At 51.0% G+C, this 16,580-nt stretch overlaps 1 protein-coding gene across 1 annotated transcript in view; it reads right to left on the minus strand.

Moving 5' to 3' along the window:
• Positions 1-2,838: 2,838 nt before the first annotated feature.
• Positions 2,839-16,580, minus strand: part of rerea (arginine-glutamic acid dipeptide (RE) repeats a) — a 95,462-nt gene continuing 81,720 nt past the window's right edge. The window contains exons 12-22 of the mRNA XM_076042519.1: positions 12,012-12,174; positions 11,818-11,910; positions 10,946-11,145; positions 10,636-10,797; positions 10,183-10,296; positions 8,527-10,082; positions 7,783-8,005; positions 6,389-7,109; positions 5,453-5,626; positions 5,182-5,362; positions 2,839-5,086 (exon numbers count right to left, since the gene is read on the minus strand). Of these exons, the coding sequence (XP_075898634.1) occupies positions 5,053-5,086; positions 5,182-5,362; positions 5,453-5,626; positions 6,389-7,109; positions 7,783-8,005; positions 8,527-10,082; positions 10,183-10,296; positions 10,636-10,797; positions 10,946-11,145; positions 11,818-11,910; positions 12,012-12,174 (3,621 nt within the window). The 3' untranslated portion in view covers positions 2,839-5,052. The remainder of the gene's footprint in view (positions 5,087-5,181; positions 5,363-5,452; positions 5,627-6,388; positions 7,110-7,782; positions 8,006-8,526; positions 10,083-10,182; positions 10,297-10,635; positions 10,798-10,945; positions 11,146-11,817; positions 11,911-12,011; positions 12,175-16,580) is intronic.

Below are 16,580 nucleotides of genomic sequence, written 5' to 3' on the forward strand. Positions count from 1 at the left end.
ATAATTGATTTACAATGATGGCAGTTGAATGCAGGAGAACCACAGAGTCTCATTTAGAAAACTCTCAAACCGCATCCGCTGCAGAGTCCCTTTAAAAACAACCAGTCGATCCATCGCCGTCGTTCAGCCGAGTAAATGTTCTCATAACTAATTTCATTCCACAGAGCTGAAATAAAAACAAAAAAGTCCCGATTCATTAGAAGGGAAACCACACAGAGTCACAGTTGCAGCTGAACCGTCACAGAACGGAGGAAAAGGGAAAAAGAAGAAGGAAAAAAAAAAAAAAAAAAGCTGGCAGGATAATTTTCTTTCACAAACCGAATAAACTCTGAAAGTTTGCTCGGAGATCCCCAGACGATGAAACGTTTCCTGCCAGGTCACTCAATCCATTTCCACTCAGCAAACCTCAAAAAGGCCGCAAATAAAAGCCTGCCTTTGTGTTCTTTCGAAACTCACGCTCAACTCTTGAACCGGCAGACCAAACATCTCACCGCGGACGCTCACTAATGTGGAAATCTGACGGCTGTTTCTGCCTTTCACTCTGCAGGAGAAGGTGCTTGAGGAGGCACAAACTCCACTTTAGCTGCCGCGTTGGGGAAAATATGCTGCAACCTTTTATGTAGCTTGAAAATGAGTTCTCATGTTGGTGCGTGCGAGTGCTCAGGTGCATAAAAATGCAACCCGCACACCAATTACGAAGCCCAATTTACATTTTAGATGCCTTTCAATCACATATTTGCATGCAGGGGAGAGTTCCTACAGGTGTCCTCTGTTTACTGCGAGCGGAGTCGCGGCAAAACTGCACACAGATGACTTATTTTCCAGATCACTGAACATCAGTCCAGTCGCAACGCAGCCGTTTCAATGATCAACACGATCGCATTAACGCCGAATGTGGCGCGAGTGCTAATTTTAAAGAGCGCCAGCTGCAGCCACTTTGGGCTGATTATTGAAGATAACCGAGAGGAACATTGTGAGGCTCGCAGCTTAAAAATAGAACAAATGCCTCCAGAGTCCAGCTGCCATTGTGAAGGGAAGAGAGACTTTCAACCTTACGAATGGAACAGCCAATAATAATTCAGCGGTGACCGCAAGGTTCATCTGTCATGAGGAACAGATTCCTGGCTGTTGAATTAAAACCACAAATATCTGCTTGAACCCTTCAATGTTGTTGCAGAGCCCCGAGTGTGGAAGAAATAAATGCAAAATGTGAGAGGGTGTGAAAAATGTGAGGAAACTGAAGCTGCACTGTGCTGCTTCCTGTGTTAAAAAAAAAAAAGAAAGCACCCATCGGAAACATCGGCCGTCACATCTCTCGCTCCAAACGTTGTTCAAACAGCCGACAAGACTCGTTTTTTTTTTTTTTTTTTTCTCTGCCGGATGCAAGACGCTGCTCGTCTTTGCAGCGCAGACAACAAGCTTCCGAGCCAAAGCACTGACGGCGTCTCATCGGCTTCCTCTCGGCCACTGAGCATCAGCTCAGCAGGGTCCAGCGGTGCGAGAGGGAGGAAGAGGAGGAGGATGAGAAGGGGCAGGAGGAAGACGAGGCTCCATGTCCATGACCTGCTGCTGCTGCTGCTGCAGACACAAAGGCACAGCGACAACAGCACAGGGCAGATTGCCGTTCAGACAGAATGGCATGATTTTTATTTCATTTTATTTTACACCCCCCACACCTCCTCCTCCTCCACTGACTGCATCCCTGTGTGGCTGCCTGAGGGGGAACACGCAGTATTATGAGAAGGATTTGAGTTGACACAAGTCACAGTGGCTCCATCGCCGGTGAGGAGGAGGAGGAGGAAGAGATGAATTATTCAAGCAGCCGGTGCTGCTGCTCGGCTCTGACGTCTTGTTGTGTCTTACGGGGAGGTGTGTGTGTGTGTGTGTGTGTGTGAGTGAGAGAGAGAGAGAGAGAGTGGGGGTGGTGGGCAACAGGCAGCACCTCCCTCAGTCACATGACAGCCCCAGGACGCAGAAGCATCCAAGGAACCTTGATCCCCGCCCCCACCCCACCCCCTCCTTGCCGAGGACAGAGGCATCATTTGAGGGAGCGGCAGCAGAATAATGGCTCTGCTCTCCCAGAATGACAGCCATCGCCGCAGCTCACCATCCCAGATTGCAGGTCTATCACTCCCACACACACACACACACACACACACACAAGGGTGTGCAAGGGGATGAAATGACAGCCGTGGCCTCGCTGATGGCGAGGCATCACAGCAGCTCCTCCGCCGCCACCGCTGATGTTATTACAGCGAGAGTGGCGCCGCGTTCAGCCGCCAGTCACTACCTGCAGCTGAGGACCACCCCCGTCAGCCAGGGGGCGCTGCAGCCAGAATCACCCAGGAAAGAAAGAAAGAAAGAAAGAAAGGTGAGGGAAACCCCATTCAGACAGAAACAAAGGGAAAGCAAGGCAAAAAAGAAAGGGAAAGAAAAAGAAAGACAAAGAAAGCAAACAAAAGACAGAAAGAAAGAAAAGGTAAGAAAAAGAATATGGAAGAAAAAGAAAGAACAAAAGAAAAAAGACCAAAAGAAAAAGTAAGACAGAAAGAAAGGACAAGAAAAAGAAAGACAGAAAGAATGAAAAGTTAAGAAAAAGAAAGGAAGAAAGAAGGAGAAAGACAGACAGATAGAAAGAAAAATAAAGTGTTGTGCAAAAAAATTCCTTCTATTATTCAGGAGCGATGGAGGACAAGAGCTTCATCACAACAGATGTTACATCCACTGGGCTATAAAACAAGAAGAAATGAAAGGGCAGCACGCTGCTGCTTTCACGGTGCCAGAGAGCAGGAACCCCGACAGGAAGCGCAAAGGCAACACGGACACGGGAGCCGCGTCTTGTGGTGTAACTTAGTCGTTTATTTTAAATTCCACAAATTTTTCAAAAAAATTACAAAATACTCAAATGGAGAGAGAGAGAGAGAACACAGGACTCACAATTTTTTCTTATCATTTCTACCTTTTGTGTTTTACATTGTGTCATCCCCATGGCGACTAACTCATATATACAATAAGCTTCGAGATACCAGTATATATATAAATCTTAGCAGTCAGAATCCACGTTCTGCTATTGCCGCTTTGAAACAAGAAGCTAAAACCCATTGACAACACTTAACATCAAAGGTTTCCGGAGACACAAAAAAGAGGAGTGGGAGGGGTTGAGGGGGGAGGGGTCGGGGGTAGGACAGAGTGATACGTTCTTGTCAAAGATTTTCTTTTTTTGTGTGTGTGTGTGTTTCTAGAAAAAAAAGAAAGAAGAAAAGAAAAGAAAAGAGGCGGTGAGTCCGATGACGTTGACAACCAGTGTTGTAATGTGAATTATAGTGCTCCATGGGCAGATATGGTCACTTTAAATGCAAGTACAGTTACTTCATTTGGTTTAAAAGGGACAAAAAAAAAACAACAACAACAAAAAAAAAAAAAAACAGCCACAGTTTTTCTAAATGTCCATGATGGTCCAACAGTCTCCGTGCACGGCACACGTGCACAACTCGTGTCATGGCTACAACGAAATAGGAAATGCATGGAATTAAAAAAATAATAATGATCATAAAGAAAATAAGAAAATATGACAAAACAAAACAAAAAAAAGACTTTGTGCACTGTTCTGACGAGCAAGTCAACGCAACTTGTGACATACAGTCAGTGGCACAAGACACGCACACGCACACAATGATCCGAGAGGACAAGCGTGTTCAAGGGATCCAAGCAAGGCATGTAGGGTGGGACACACACACACACACACACACACACACACACACGCAGGCAGGCAGGCAGGCAGGCAGGGACCAGCAGCGATGCTCAGTCTGGGGGTCCAGTGAGAACGTCAGCTCAGTGTCAGCTGACCCTGCCGCAGCCAAATGCACGTTCCTGTCTGTCGTCCACATTTTCAAAAATAATTTTCCCCAAAGGAAAAAAAAAAAAAAAAAAAAATCCAAGCGCCAGTCAACGCCTCCCCCCCTTTTATTTATTTTTTTACATTTTGCCTTGAATATTGATTTGGAGCCGCAGAGATAAAACTGTTTGAGTAGAACTCAAGGACCCCCCCCCATCCCCCCCTCTCTTTCTCTCTCAGTGCAAATGTTCTCGTTCTTTAAATGGTTTCTAAATTGATGGCTTCAGTGCTTCTTCCACACTGCCTCCAAGCTTCAAGTCACTTCTTTTTCTCTTGTTCTCCCCCCCCCCCCCCCCCACACACATCACATCATTCACTCAACACACCCGGGCGCCTCGCTGCATGACGGATGGATGGATGGATGGATGTGGCTGTGACAGTTTTCGTGGATTTACGTAGTGAACGCTGGACTAAATATTTAAAAAATAAAGGAACAAAAAAAAAAAACAACAACAACACACAGATGTGGGAAGAACGTCACAATGGAAACGGCGACTCTCTCAGCATCCGCTCTACATAATGCCATGGTGCTCCCCTCTGAAACAAGGGATAATGCTGCTGCTGCAAAACAAGTACGTTGGAGGCTGAGACCACTTTAGTTCAGAGTCCACACCTAGTAATAATAATTATAATAATAATTATATGTTTATATATACTATTTACAGACTCGAAAAAACGCCATGCGGTGGCTTTTCTCAGAATTATGAAAAACCTCCGACAATGTATTAAAATAAATGTTGAATTTAAGATAGCACTTGTTATTCTTCCATAAACGGCCTGACCGGTCTTGTCTATTCTTCTTCTTTTTTCTCCCTTCCTCCCCCCCCTCCCCCCGTTGATAAGCACAGTGTCTTGTTCTAGCACCTACAAAAATAAAAATAAAATAAAAATAAAACACCTCAGGGAAGCTTGCCATGCAGGAGTCTGGATGATGTCGTCACTACTGGCTACACACTGATCATGTCCTGAAATGTGAATGTCCTGGGAAAGAAAATCCAACGTAAAAAAAAGGGGGTAAAAAAAAGAGAAAAAAGAATCCTTGACGGTGATTAAAAACCGGATCGAAGACGAATTCTCAGACAATCCACTTGGCCTTTTCTGTTCTTCTGTAGCAACTGAGGAGAAAAGCTCCCAGGTCCTGCACCTCGTGCGGCTGGTTACAGCTGCTTGTCGCTCTCCTTCTTCAGCCGGCTGCAACACACAAAGAGGCATTCAAAATAAATATACAAATAAATAGATGACAGCCCAGTGAGTGTGTGTGTGAGCGGCGGGGTGCCTCCTCTGACCTGTAGTAGTCCTCCTGGCCAGGCAGCGGACCCCCGTGCATGTGATGGTGGCCGTGCAGCCACTGCTGCTCCATGGCCAGCCGCTGCAGCTCGGCCGACTGGGCGTGCATGGCCTGCAGCTGGTGCGCCGCAGACATGGGGGGCGGCAGGCCTCCCTGTAGCTCCCGTGGGTACGGAGTGCCTGGAGGAAGAACGCAAAAGACATTGAGACCAGAAGGCGCCGATGGATGGGGTGGTGGTCTCGCTGTCGGTGGTGGAGGAGTCTTCCTACCAAAGACGGGGTGGCGCAGCATCTCGTGCTCGTGCGGCGGCTGGCCGAGGAGGGCGTTGGGGATGGCGCCGGGCGGGTACGGGAAGCGGGCCAGGTGCGGTCCGGCAGCCAGGGGATCTACGGCCAGGGGGTGGCCCCCCGAACCTGGAGGACACACAAGGCATTCACCACCACCTTCTGGGTGTCAGAGTCGTCCGTTCAGGGCACAGAGGTTCAAAGAAAAGCTCATCACAGTGCATGCAACACCAGGTAACAATGACACTGCATCAAGTGACTTTAGCTCTCTCGGGGGCCAGCAACCAAAACTCGAGGGGGAAAAGCCAAGCTAGCTGAAGCACGAGGAGAACCTCAAGGTCCTTCTCTTGGCCCCATAATGCTTCATATATAATAACTGAGTCGCTGACGTATTCTAGCATTTCTAGGGCTAAGCAGATGCTTCAAATAGTAAATACACAAAAATAAATACTATATTCATAAACATAGATATATATGATTGCATAAATACACTAATATCTTTAATTGCAACTACTTTTACTGGATCATATAGAAAAATATATGCAGTGGCTTGACAGGAAAAAATACATTTGGAAGATAATAATAATAATATCTCTTTAAAGGTCTAAATGTACAGCTCATGCAAGACACGTACAGTATATTTACATATGGAAAATCAACTACTGATTATTAACAGCAAACACAGAAAACTGGACACTGGATTTTTAGAATAGGTCTAATAATTCTAAGTGTGAAATCAAATACAATGTGGTTATAACTACAGCTTAGAAAAAGTAAACTGCAATCACTCAACTGTGCAAATATTTTATTGCGTAAGATTATTATTAGCATGACATAATTCAAAGCAACAAATATAGAGATATTTATATATATGCAGATATATTTAAATGTTGCATGCCAACAAACAGGGCCTTCCTTTACCTTGGTGGAGTGGGTCCTGCTGGTGTAGGTGTAGGTGGGAGTGGATGTGCGAGTGCTGGTGGTGGTGCGGCGTGACGTTGAACATCTGCAGACGGGCGATGGGGTCGTTGGCGACGGTGGCCATCCGCTCGGCGTGCAGCCTCTCGGCCGCCAGCCGCTCGGGGTAGGTCATGTCAGGCCGCAGCTGGGGCCCCGCCAGGGCCAGCCGCTCGCGCTCCAGCGGGTTGAGACCCGGGTGCAGCGAGGCGAAGGGGTGGTGCCCGGCCATGGGGGGCAGCGTGATGGCGCCGTGCCGGGCGAAGTGCTCCATGGGGTTGGTGGACGGGTGAAGCGAGTCCATCTCCGGGGGCTTGACCTCGAAGCCTGGCTTCATCCTCTCGCGCATCTCCCGCTCCCGGATCTCCCGCTCGCGCATCTCCCGCTCGCGGAGCTCGCGCTCCCGCATGGCCGGGTCGGCGTTGTACAGGCCGGGCATGTGGTACGCCAGCAGCGGGTCGGCCGGGTTGAGCGACACGAAGAACGGGTGGTTGCGGTTGGTGGGCGACATGACGTGCGGCCGGGCGTACTCGCTGAGGGTGCGCAGGGCGGGCGTGTCGGGCCCGATGTAGGGCGGCACGGCGGCGATGGTGGTGGGCGGCCCGTCGAAGGGCGGGCGCATGTGGGCGGGGCCGGCCATGGACGGCTCGCCCATCCGGCCGTCGTGGGATGAGCTGGAGGCTTTCTGCAAGGGGAGACCCGATAGTTTCAATCAAAACACCAGTAGGCTTAAAGACAATCAAGACTGTCATTTCATGAAGGTGTAATAACACACTTGTATGTCAATATTATGCAGATCAGTGTTTTTCAACCACTTTGCTGCATCACAGTATCAGGTGTGCAATGAAAAATGATCCAATTTCACATAATTGGTCCAAAAATAATCATAACATTCCATTGTGGAGTGACTGTGCTTTAAAAGGAATGTGAGTCTGATTTCCTCCTTCAAATCCTCCTAGGATATCACCTCTGTGTGCATCTAAACAGGGGATCACACTGAGTCAGTATAAATAAATGAAGAGACTATATTATGATTATTAGGCCAAAAAGTGTCACTTTATAATATTTTTGGTTGGTGGTGTGCCATGGGATTTTTTTCAATGTGAAAAATGTGCCGTGGCTCCAAAAAGGTTGAAAAACACTGATGTAGAGAACTATTATAATCCAATAATAGAATAATTCAACTGTCCTGAAGATGTAAATATCTTGTTTTTCATTTCTTACTCTATAAATATATATTTTTTTCAAGACATGGCTTCTCTTTGCACCATATTGTTTCTGCAGTGATGCCAATATCCCCCATGTGGGATTAATAAAGGCCTTCCATATTCTATTCTAAGAAGGGAGGAAACACCCACCGCAGCTCGCTCCAACTCCTTCTCTCGCTCCCGCTCCCTCTCCCGCTCCCTCTCCCGCTCCTTCTCCCGCTCCTTCTCCTCCCGCGCCTTCTGCTCCGCCTCCCTCTTGGCTCGCTCCAGGGCCTCCTCGCGCTTCTTGGCCAGCTTGGATGAGGCCAGCGGAGTGAAGTAGAAGTCCGTCCGGGCGCACGAGTTGTAGCCTCGGTCCAGGTGTTTGTAGAACCTGAGACAGGGACACGCAACAACATGAAATCGTGACACTCGACAAAGGCGAGACGCAAACGAGCCCACAGTTGTAGCGAATCACCGGGAGGGAAAAAAAAAACATCTGATTGGAAAAGTGTCAGTTTCCATTATCTGACGTCAGGCCGTCACTTTAGGAATAAACAAAGTCCTGCGGTGCTATTAGAGGCACGCCGAGCAGGTATTAAGCGGCTCATTGCTATTCATTGGCAGCCAGAGAGCCACTTAAGCGCAGGGAAAAACTACAAATACTCATTTTCAGATGCCTCGGCTCGCTCACATCTCGCTGTGATTAACCTGCTGGCTCTCCCAGCGATTGGTCACACAGCGCTGCGGGCAAAATGTTCTCACCGAGACATTGGATTTGTTTCTTTACATCAGAGCCATAAAATGTGAAGGCTGACGAAAAAGAAAAAAAAATGACCCGAGAGAAATAAGAGCTTTTGAGTCGACAGACATCTTTCCTCTTTTTCCAGACCAAACCTGCGACTGTCAACGTACCTCGCCGACTGGCTGGCGTGGCTGGGCGTGTTGACGACAGTGGGCTCGGGGGAGGGGCTCCTCTGAGGCGGCGGCGGGCTCTCCGGCTCCTCCAACTCATCCAGGGGCTCCTCCTTGATGTGCACGGGCAGCGGCAGCGAGGGCCCCGGCCCCCCGCAGGGCACCGAGGCCGGCAGTGGCATGGAGATGGAGGAGGGCGGCGCCGAGGACGGCGGCGGCGGCTGCAGGCCGGGCATGGCGCCCACTGAGGGCGGGGGCGGCCCGCTGGGAGGTAGAACTGTGCTGAAGGGGTGGGAGGAGAAGGGCGGCGGCTGCTGCAGCTGCTGCGGCAGTCCGCTGGGATGCGAGGAGGAGGAGGCGCCGGCGGCGGAGGCAGTGGAGGAGGAAGAGGGGTGGGGGGGCAGCGGGGCGGCGGAGAGGGGCTGGTGGCCGGCCGGCAACGGGAGGCTCTGAGACTGAGTGAGAACGGGAGGCTGGGCAGGCGGCGGCTGCAGCTGCTGGCCCTGCGGCATGAGCTGCAGGGGGGGCGGGTGCGCCGAGGGCGGGTGGTGGGTGGAGAGCGAGCTGAGGGGCTTGAGGGCCGGCGGCGGCGGCAGGTTGGAGGGCATCTGCGGGAAGGGAGGCGCCGACACCAGGGGCGGGTGCTTGTGGGAGTGCGGGATGGGCGTGGTGGGCGGCGGCCGGATGTGGACCATGGACATGGACATGGGGGCGGGGGGCAGCGGTTGCTCCCGGGGGGGCTGGCCGGCCAGGGGGGCCGCCTGGGACTGCGAGGGCGGCGTGTGAGACCTCGGCTGCAGTGGGCCGGAGGCCGGGGGGAGGGGCGGGACCTGAGTCTGGGCCACGGGGAAGCCCTGGGGGGGCATGGAGAGGGGGTGCGGGTGGGCGTGGGGGTGGGCGTGAGCGTGTGGGTGGGGGTGGGGGTGGGGGTGGGCGTGCGGGTGGGGCATGTGCGAGGGGCCGGGCTGCAGCGGGTGAGGCATGGGTGGCAGGGGCCCGTGGTGCGGGCCGGGCAAAGACTGGGGGAGCAGCGGGGGGCCTGGGGGCGGAGCCTGAGTCAGAGGTGATTGCGGAGAGGGCAGCCGCTGAGGGTGGAGGGGCGCCCCCGCCTGGATGAGGGACATGGGAGCGGCCTGGGGCAGCGGCTGGGGAGGTAGAGAGACGGAGGTGGAGCAGGAGGAAGAGGAGGAGGAGGAGGCAGCAGAAGAGGAGGCCGCTGCCGTCGGGGACGCCTGCGGGGGCAGCGGTGCGGACGAGGTCGGGGTGGGGTTGGAGGTCGGGGGCAGGGCCTGCGGGGCGGCCGAGGGTCCCGGCTGGCACTGGATAACGGGCGGGTGCTGGCTCTGCAGCAGGAGCTGCTGCTGCTGCTGCTGCTGTGCCGCCGAAGAGTCCGAGTCGCTCTCGTTGTCGCGGGGGCTGGGGATGCTGGGCGACGAGCTGCGGTTGTCCTGGTCGATGTCCTTGGGGTCGCTGCTCAGCTCCTCGTTGACGCTGCGGCCGTCTGAACTCTCGCCCTCGCCCTCGCATTCCGACGGGGAGTCGGGCCGGTTGAGCTCCTGCAGCAGAAGAGTGGAGAGGAGAGGGTGTGTGTCAGACAAGTCGCTGCAGGAGGTGCAAAACACAAAAGTCAAGAAAAAACAAAAAACAGGCACTCACTTGTGTCTTGGATTTTTTGGCTCCGGCCCTCTCGGGCTCCTCGGTGTCCGAGGCTCCCTTGTCCCGCTGCCGCTTGGTGCTCTTCATGGGCGAGGGAGCCTCCTCTTTGATCTTCTGTGCAAGAAGCGGGACAGCAGCGAGGACGTGAGGAACACCGGAAGACGGTGGGTGTCAGTGTAGTGTTGTCATGATACTGGGTTTCAGACTTCAATTTTTGAAAAATATTGATTTTCGATACTAGCAACCGCAGAAGTTTAGTTTCGTCGACCGGGGGGAGGATGTGTGTGTGTGTGTGTGTGTGTGTGTGTGTGTGTGTGTGTGTGTGTGTGTGTGTGTGTGTTGGCGGGGGCACACTTTATATCGATACTATGGAAATTACACATTGAACTGTTCAACTGTCAGTTTTCAATGTCGATATTTAATCGACATTTTCACCATGTCGGTGCTGCTCACCTTGCTGGGCTTCTTCAGTGAGTCCGTCTTGCTGTCCGTGCTGTCGGTGCTGGCCGCGCTCGGAGACGTGCGCCCGCTGGAGCGCAGGTCCTCGTTGGTGGGCGAGGCTCGGCCATCGGGGCTGGATGCTTGCTTCTTACGACCACTACGTAGCGTTGACATCTGCAACCACGTGATGAAAGTAAGTATTTGGTGTGACCAGGACGGACAACATGCAGCAGACGCAAAGTGAATCAATGCTTATAAACAGGCGGGAGGGTTGCAACTAAGGGAGCACATGGCGGCAGAGCGGGTGCGAGTGCGTCCGTACCGAGCCGCGGTTCCGTCGGGTCCTCATGCTATGCTTCCCGCTGAGTCCATCCTCTTCCTCTTTGACAGGTTTGAACATAAATGGCGGCGGGTCGACGGGCTTCTCGATGGGGGGCAGCTCGCCGTACTTCTTGAAATGAATGCGGCAGTCTGTGCACAGCAAGATGTTCTCCCGGCCCCCGTGGTGCCAGTCCTTGGAGGCTGAGGGGAAGGGAGGAGAGGGCAGGAGGGATTCACATCTTCGTTAGGAAACGATACTCACAAAGGCTCGGAGGTGTAGAGACACAAAGGATTGGTGCCTGAACTTTAGCAACAGTTGTAGATAAAATGATCACATTCACAGGCTGACAGCTAAAAAGGTTAGTGTTGTTTTTCATGGAGGAAGTCTTGTCCTGTAGTACAAACTGAACATGCTTTTAGTCCTGAACCTGAAGGATTTAATGGCATGAAAAGGAATTAAAAACACAGCCGCACTGTTTTTCTAGTGTCTAGTAACACCTCGTGTTTTCTTTCACAAGTAACACGTCCTTTTAATTGCAGGAAGAGCAGCAGTACAGCCCCACCCCCTCCATCAACCAGACCAGCACATGGCTGTGATCAAGTGCTTCAAGCTCAACGTCACACCTCATCTAAGAACCAAAGATTGACAATAAGACCTTTTTGCTGTTAGCTTTTCTCTTTAAATCATTAGCTGCAGCTGAATATTCAGCCCAGTTAATTGTGACGTGATGTCAGAGGAGGATGAGCTCATGTCAGATTTGATCACGTCAAACCCTGACATCCTGCGAAGCCCCATCTGCCAGGCTGCTGCCCTGCCTGTGCTAGCATCAGTGTGACCAAGTGGGCGAAGGTGCGAGTGGGACGCCGTCTTACTGGTGGTGAAACAGTGGCGGCAGGCGTAGCCCTTCAGCTCCTGCTCGCTGTCCTCGCTGTCAAAGTCATCTTCGCTGGCCGAGCTCAGGTCCACTGCAGGAGGAAGAGGAGGAAGAGGAGAACCATTGGAACACGCGGATATAGGAGAAGAATAACAGCCACTGCGTCAGCGCGAAGGTCGAGGCCTGACGTACGAAACTCGCTGGAGGGCGGGCGTGAGGGGGTGTTGACGGGCGTGGAGGCCGTCCGCGTCTTGATGCGGCGGAAGACGGGCTGGCGGCGGTGTCTGCGGTGGGCTCGACAGCTGGCCGCCTCGGGGGTCTTCTTCCAATAGTAGTAGAAGGTGATCAACTCCCCCTGCGATGGTCAAACGCAAAAAAAAACAACAGGCCGTCAGACGAGAGAGGAAAAAAGTCAAGCGTCCAATCCAACGGAGCGAGGAGCCTCGTGGTCTGGAATCAGCAGCGACGCCGGGCTGCAAGCTCGACTGAGTAAAACGTATGGAATACACGTTAGCAGTCAGCAGAGCATGTCCCAGTTTTTCTTTTCTTTTTTCTTTTTTTTTTTAAGCCACTGAGTGGTGGCCCGTGTCCATGCCAGGTTTTGTGGCCGGCCGGCTGGCCGGGCCTGTTTGTGCTGCGGCCCTGTCTGTCCTAGGATTAGGCTGAATGCAGGGATATTAGGATCAGTGCATCGGTGGCTGCCTGGGTGGCAGCGGCTTCAATGGGAACAAAAGAACATGTCAGGCAGAGCTTGGCGCTACAAATAGGGAGTGAAATGGCTCCTCGCCCCTTCGCTGGAAGAGTCAATTGAACTTTAATCAAACATTCGCAGGGGCGCCGCGCTTTGCCTGCCAGCCAGCCAGCCAGCCAGCCAGCGGGTCGGATAAATCCACTGTACAAAGAGGCTGCCGGGAAATCAATAGTCGACTGAAACATTAACACCTGCAATCACGGATCACAAGGTGCTCTTACCGAGGCGGCCGCTGCATGTTAACCGCCGCCTTTTGGGCTTCACTTGAAATACACAATTCTTCCAAACCTGCCGAGGACAATTATGCCGTTTCCTGAAAGAGTTCAGGCGTTTTTATTCTTGCTCGCTATAAAAATCCCGACTTGTTAGCGACCTATTGTAAGATCCACAAAGGTGCCTAAGCAGTGCCAGGGTGCTTTTCACACGTCTAAACGATGCCGCAAAGTGTTTAAATTAGCAACAGCTAATTTAACAGTTGTTATAAAAGAAGGAAGAAAGTTTGCAAAGCTGTTAATGTATTTTCTGACACCCGCGCATTTTTTGATGATGCTAAACTCGAGTTAAAAGAAGATAAGCGTGTTCCTTTAAGTGAGCGTTCCAACTGTGGTCTATGAGGGTTATGTGTGTGTGTGTGTGTGTGTGTGTGAGTGTGTGTGTGTGTGTGTGTAAAAGTGCCTTTCAACAAAGCTCCTGGAGTTTAATGCCCATCGATTGTTTGCCTTGGCTGGGAAACGTAACGTGAATTACAGTTTAAAATGCATTAGCGCTCCTCCAGCAGCCGCTAAACCTTTTAGAACAAAACAGCACCAAAACAAGCAGTTTAGAGAAATAATACAATAGTGGATTGCTTCAAATGGCCAATAATGGCTAAAAGCGAGGGCACTGGGAGATGTGGCGAAGGAAACCGTTAATACTGCGAGATTCTTCTCACGGCCTCGTGAGCTGCTTGTTGTTCTTCTCTGGGAGAGAACGCAGGTCGTTAATTGGCTGGTGCTGGTTTATCAGGAGAGGATCTGAAATTAAGACGGTCTGTTCCAGCTCATCTGTTTAACGAGATCCTCCTGCACGTGGGTCTTTACCAAAGACCCACATGAAGGTCTTTAGGGTAAGTCGCTGCAGAACTCGGCTTCAGATGAGTGAAGCAGCAACTGGGGATGCTGACCACGGGTGTGTGTGTGTGTGTGTGTGTGTGTGTGTGTGTGTGTGTGTGTGTGTGTGTGTGTGTGTGTGTGTGTTTGTGTTTGTGTGTGTGTGTGTGTGCCCACAAGAAACCATCTTCAGTTTCAGGGTGAACTGAGGTTCTTCACTGTAATGTGGCAAAGTGTTCTGATAGCTTGTGTGAAATGTTTTTTTGGATCTCAAGACTTCAGTGGTTGAACATTTAGACCAAGTAGGAGCTGTTGTGGTAAAATGTAAAAAACAACAAAAACACAGTTGGGAAATTAAACCTTCAGCAACATTATTGGATGTTATTATGATCTTCAGGGATAGCGCACTGAATGTGAACGTCACAGTGTGTTTGTCAAACTTCCTCCTGATTTTCCAGAGCTCCGCCCACTCTGGCAGGACGCAGGCGCCGGCCCAGCCAAGTCCGGCGTCCTGATGTGAAATCTAATGGAAAAGTGCCGATTGTAAGTGTTGAGTGGCGCCGAGCGCCGGCTGGCCTCCGCTGTGTTTATTGACTCCTCCCTGCAGGCTGACGAGCGCGTGGCCTTCAGCAGATGAGGAGGAAGGTCGCCCTGCCTCTCCATCGCTCGCACGGCCACCGTATCACCGAAAACATTAACCAGTATCGACTGGGGCACTGATGGGACCGGTGGCAATTTGAAGTAGCTTAACCAAAACCTATTTTTTCAGGAGTTCTGTCTATCCGCTTTGCACTTCAGAAACTGAAATCGTGATGTCAGTCTGACATGGAGTGTTTCACATAGACGTAATGGTTACACACAACACCAGCGAGCGAAGCTCAGCTCAATTTATGAGGCTGGCAAACATTTTTTACTGTACATTAGTGTCAAAGTTTGAATGACGGATGGCACGTCGGCCTGTGTGCACGTGTTTAACTCCGGGCGCCAGGCACATTCTTGTCAAAACGCCAACTATGTCATGTCAAACAGTAGCAGTTTAACCCGATCATTTGTGTAAAAGGTCAAGCACGTCCTGTGCACAGAAATGGCATCGTCGTCCCCGGCATCTGCAAATGGAATTCCATGAGTCCACTAAATGACTGTGCGGTGGTTCAGTGAGGCGCTGCGGCTCCACAGAACATGAGATAGTGACAACCTAAGCTCTGTCTTATGAGGCCTTTCGGGCTGTTCCCGTCCGCAGGAGCGCTCTGGCCAGTGGATTATCTCACGAAGAGAGGCGGGGCTTACCCTCACGCTGACGCCCTCCATTCCAGCTACTGACATCACAAATGTTGGGGCACACATGCGAGCCTGTGCGGCGGTGTCACTTCTGCGATGGTGCACTGAAGTTGCTGTGACTGAAATGACTTACTTGGTAAACCTTTTTTAACCTAATTCAAACACAGCTGACAGTGTCTCCTGCCTCTTGACAGCAGTGTTTTCATCATGCTCCTGCTTTGCAGTTGCAGTTTGAACTGCAGCTCGTCTGCGGGAGGCCGAGGCTGAGCGTGAGCTCCTCCGTTGGACTCGGCGCTCGCGTGTGTGCGGCCAGGACGGACGGCGCGAGGGGGCCAAACTCCTGTATTTACACCCTCATCCCCGCTCAGACCGCGCTCTGAACAGATGGTTTGTGTTTTTCCTGGCAGATTTGCGACAGAGCCACAAAAGGCCCCTTCGCCTTGACACCGAGCCAAGCGGTTCAGGCCGTTGCTGGCGAGGGGAAGGACGGGGCGGCGGCGGTGGGGGGTGCGAATAAAGAGACGGGGGCTTGATAACAATGGACAATCAACACTCACTCACCTCCCCCAACACACACACACACACCCATCAAACCCTCGTCGCTCAGGAAGAACAGCCTCAGTGTGCAGGGAGCATGTGATTCCTGATACCCAGTTGTGTAAACATCCATTAGCGCAGCATTAAACTGCCGCTCTACCTGCTACTGCAGCCGGCAGACGCAGCTGCCAGCTAAGATGTGTCTGTGACGGCGTGTGTGTGTGTATTTCTCTGAGCTATATCAAACCGGCGTTTAATTATGTATGTGCTCGACCTCTGGACTCGGCATTCGTCATGGGGCCGTGACAGCCTCTTGCAGCGTATTGCCTCAGCGGCCGCCGCTCCACTCTTCCATCATCCTCGCGGTCGCACGGGTCGACGCCGCCGTCGCCCCTGCAGTGAAACGGGTCACCGGCCGACCTGCGACGGTGCAGTGATGTGCCGGCTAACAATTCTGTACTGGTGGTTGAACAGGATACGTAGGGCTTTAAGGGATAAAGATGGGATTCATCTTTTTGTTTATTGTCGGATGTTGGGCAAAGAAATGAAATTAGGGGTGCAAATTATCGATTAATTCATTTATCGTTAGTTGACTGACCTCATTGATCGATTAACGATTAATTGATAAGCGGCAATTTTTAATGAGAATCTAAATTTCACAATGAAAAGTGTAAATAACACATTATTTAATCCTTAAATAATGTTGAGGGTCCAATGTCCAAAAAACACCCTAAACATGTATCATCTGAATTTAAGTTGACTTCTAATGGGTCGCATCTCAACTTTTAAAAAAGAAAAGTTGTTAAGAAGTAACTTGTTCTAGGTAAACACCATGCCATTTAACAAAAAAAAGTTAAATTAATTGCGACTAATTTAATTGAATCAATTAAATTCTTAATCGACAATTAATCGATAATTAATTGTTAACATCCCTAAATGGAATGTATTTGTTTAAGAAATACAAACACAAAGTTTGAAAGGAAATACAGCCCTGTGGTGTCCTTGAGAATTGCAGCAATGAACAACAAACAGGGTAAAGGGAGTGAGAAAGTGAGAAGCTTGTCGTCCATGCCCCTAATATTCCTACGGCATAAAGATTGTTAAAGT

This window comes from Nelusetta ayraudi, unplaced genomic scaffold (genome assembly GCF_046127955.1).
Source record: "Nelusetta ayraudi isolate G7.1 ecotype Tasmania unplaced genomic scaffold, CSIRO-AGI_Nayr_v1 ptg000070l, whole genome shotgun sequence".
Taxonomy (NCBI): Eukaryota; Metazoa; Chordata; class Actinopteri; order Tetraodontiformes; family Monacanthidae; genus Nelusetta; species Nelusetta ayraudi.